The following is a 3,467-nucleotide window of genomic DNA, read 5'->3' as shown; positions in this document are numbered from 1 at the left end:
AAAGGTTAAGTGATGTTGATGATTTCAAACCTATCTCCCATCTCTTGGTTTCATCCCAAACCATTTTAAGATGGATTGATTCAAACACTAAAAATATAGGTAGGAAAATTTATCCAAGAGTCTCTAAAGGTGAGCCAATCTTGAAATACTGGCAATTATCATAAGCCAGAAGTAAATGTAACACTAAATCAGTGCTCAAAACCTTAGCTTCCAGGACCATTGAAGCATTTTCTAACGGACTTCATTGACTTTATCCTATCATAACCTGAAATGTGTCTTAAAATTGTTTATATAATTCTAGTTGAGTTAAAGATTTCCACAACTTTTCATCATTTACTTGGATATGATTTCAAACAGAATTTACAGTTTCTTCATCATTTAATTCACTATCCTCATTATCTTTATTAAAATTATGTTCCTGTGAAGGCAGACCGATCAACTCTCATTATGGTGGTATAATCGATCAAGACTGCTTTTTGTACAGTTATCAACTGAAGCATTTAATATATTGTGGAAAAATATAAAATTTTATTGATTTTAAAACGTACAGCTCAGTGGCCTTATTCACACTGTATGCCATCACCATCACCACCTTCCATCTCCAGAACTCTCTCATCCCAGAGGGAAACTCTGTCCCCATTAAATAGTAACTCCCCATTCCTCCCTCCCCTAATCCCTTATAACCACTGTTGTGTTTCTGCTTCCATGACTTTGACTCCTCTACATATCTTCTTGCTATCAGCTTGCCAAGTGCTTGCCAATATTGTTGAATTTTTCAGAAAACCGATTCTGGGTTTCATTGGTATTTTTTCCTCCTTTTATTGAGGGGTTTTCTATTCTCTAGTTCCTTTGCCTGTGCCCTAATCTTCATTAGTTTCTTCCTTCTGCTGATTTGGGATTTGGTTTTTCTTCTGTTTCTGGTCCTTGGAGGCATAAAGTGGGGGTTGCTGATTTGCGACCTTTATTGTATTTTAATGTAGGAATTTATGCTGTAAGCCACCCTTTTAGCACTGCTTTTGCAACATTCCATTTGGGGTCTGTTGTGTGTTTCATTTATTTTTTTTTTTTTTCATTTCTCTCCAGCTAGCTTCTAACTTCTGCCTCTGAACCCCTTGGTGAATTTTTCACTTCAGTTCTCGTATTCTTCAGCTCTAGAGTTTCCGTCTGGCTCTTTTCCACAGTTTTTATCTCTTGGTGATATTTTCATTTTTCTCATGCATCATTTTCCTTGGTTTGTTGTTTATTTGTGTTCTCTTTGAGACTATTGAGCATCTATCTTTAAAATAATTATATTGAATTCTTTGGTAATTCACAAATCTGCATTTCGTCAGTGGTAGTTTCGGGAGATGAACTTTGTTCCTTTGGCTCATGTTTTCCCAGTTTCTTGGCATATCATGTGAATTTGAGTTGAAATGTGTGGGCTTTTGGAAAAACAGCTACTTCTCCCAGTCTTTATTGGCTTCATGACGGGGAATCTGCAATGTTAGAGATTCTGTGGACCTTTTCAAGCTTTAATGGGGACGTAGTTCCTCTGAACTGGTGCGTGGATTTTCTCAGTTAAGAGGTTTGCCTGCTTCTTCTCTGGAGCCTGTAAACACTTGCTCCCCCTGGTGTTTGTCTGAGATGCTACAATCTCCCTACAGCTCTGTAAGTTAGTGTTTGTTTGTTTCTCAGGGGCCCCAAGACGGCCCCCAGACTGCCATTCCCAGCAGGGCTCTAAATCACACCAGATGGAAAACATTCCTCGGCCATCTCTGAAAGCCAGAATGTAATACCCATGGTCCACTCCTCTCCTTTCATCCAAAGAGAAAGTGGAGTTAGGAAGGAATCCTCTGATCATGCCACACGGGGCCAGGGATGGGGAGTGACTAGGACAGGAAAAATATCATAACTTTGCCTGATCACTTTTCTGTAACTCTTCTTGACTTTGTGCTTCTCCAGGTGCTGCAGCCTCTCTACTGGTTTCTCATAATGGCTATTTGATCTATGTATTATTGTCTCCTCAGAGGAATGGAGGAAACGCAGGGATTTCTATTCTGCTACCTGGCTAATTTAACTCTTTTGATAATTCTCACCATCAAATCATGAATCTTCTTGGGGAAATTTCTTGAGTTTTAATACACCAGCAATCATATCTCTTGAGAAGACAAATTCCCTGCTCAAAAATTCTACCATTCTTCATATTGCCCTCTTTTTCTGCAATGCTCTGTTAAAAGCAGCCTTCATCTGAGCATTCCTTAAACTGTAGATGAGAGGGTTCAGCAATGGGTTGAAGAGTGGTGAAACAGGGTAAGGATTTTCTGCTGCTCCTCACGTTGACTATTGTCTGGGACCAAGTCAACCATCATGGCTATGCCAAAGTAGAATCCAACCACACAGAAGTGGGAGGAACAGGTGGAAAAGGCTTTTCTGCGCCCCTCCTTTGTCTGGATCTTCAGGATGGCCCAGAGGATGTGCACGTAGCAGATCAACACCAGGGAGAGGGGCCCAACTAAGATAAACACAGCACCAGCAAAGACAAAAACTTCATTGATCCAAGTATCACCACAGGCCACTTTGAGGACAGAGAGGATTTCCCAGAAGAAGTGGTTCACCTCCTGGGGCCCAGAGAAAGTCAACCTTAGAGAGAGAATTACATGTACTAGGGCTAGGGAAAATCCACATGCCCAGATAGCGATGACCAGGAGCATGCACACTGTCCAGTTCATGATGACAGTGTACTGGGGCGGATGGCAGATTGCCGCGAACCCGTCATAAGCCATCACTACCAAAATCGGGCACTCTTCACCAGCACAAGTCACAAACAAAACTATCTGCATAGCGCACGAGACAAAGGAGATAGTTTTTTTGTGCTTCACTAGGTTTTCCAGCATATTGGGCGAACTGCTGGAAGCATAGCATATGTCAATGATAGCCAGATGAGAAAGGAAGAAATACATGGGGGAATGCAGTCTGAGGTCTAGCCAAATGAGTCCCAAGATCACGCCATTTGCCAGCCGGTTGAAGATATATAACAGGGAGAAGACACAGGAGAGGAGCACTTCAGTGTCTTTACTGAGCTGGAATCCCACCAGGATGATTTCTGGTCCACAATTGGTTGCCCCCCCCCCATTCCTTGATGAACGTTTATCAAGGACTGAAGTGTGATAGAAAGGTCAGAGCTGGATATGAATGAAAATTGAAGTTATTTACTCAGAGGAAAGGAAAGTTATGAACTCAGAGGAAGCTTTCATGCCTGTCCCTACTTGACTTTTTCTTGTCCAATGTTTTAGTTTAAAATTTTTATTCAGATAAGTATCCAAAAATTAAAACAATATGATTATATATAGTTTACCCAATTGTTTTAAAGTTTGCTTTATCAATTCTTTTTTTTTTTTTCCTATGTACACATTTTTCCCCCTTGGCCACGTAAGAGTAAAATGTAGGCGTAATGCCAATTTGTCCCTTCATTTTTTTCTAAGACAAGG

The 3,467-nt window shown here is 40.6% G+C and overlaps 1 protein-coding gene across 1 annotated transcript; it reads right to left on the bottom strand.

Annotated features, from left to right (window-relative positions):
• Positions 1 to 2,258: 2,258 nt before the first annotated feature.
• On the bottom strand, positions 2,259 to 2,939 carry LOC109268881 (olfactory receptor 2A2-like). Its single transcript, XM_053897276.1, has one exon. The coding sequence runs from the start codon at positions 2,937 to 2,939 to the stop codon at positions 2,259 to 2,261; it is 681 nt and encodes a 226-aa protein (XP_053753251.1).
• Positions 2,940 to 3,467: the final 528 nt, after the last annotated feature.

The sequence above is a fragment of the Panthera pardus genome, unplaced genomic scaffold, assembly GCF_024362965.1.
Source record: "Panthera pardus isolate Hobbes unplaced genomic scaffold, ASM2436296v1 HiC_scaffold_8, whole genome shotgun sequence".
NCBI lineage: Eukaryota > Metazoa > Chordata > Mammalia > Carnivora > Felidae > Panthera > Panthera pardus.
Note: the sequence above shows the minus strand (reverse complement) of the source record. Positions and strands in the feature narration are given on the sequence as shown.

What these genes read in the sequence shown, in the direction of transcription:
- LOC109268881 (XM_053897276.1), bottom strand. Translation starts at nt 2,939, where the DNA reads ATGTATTTCTTCCTTTCTCATCTGGCTATCATTGACATATGCTATGCT.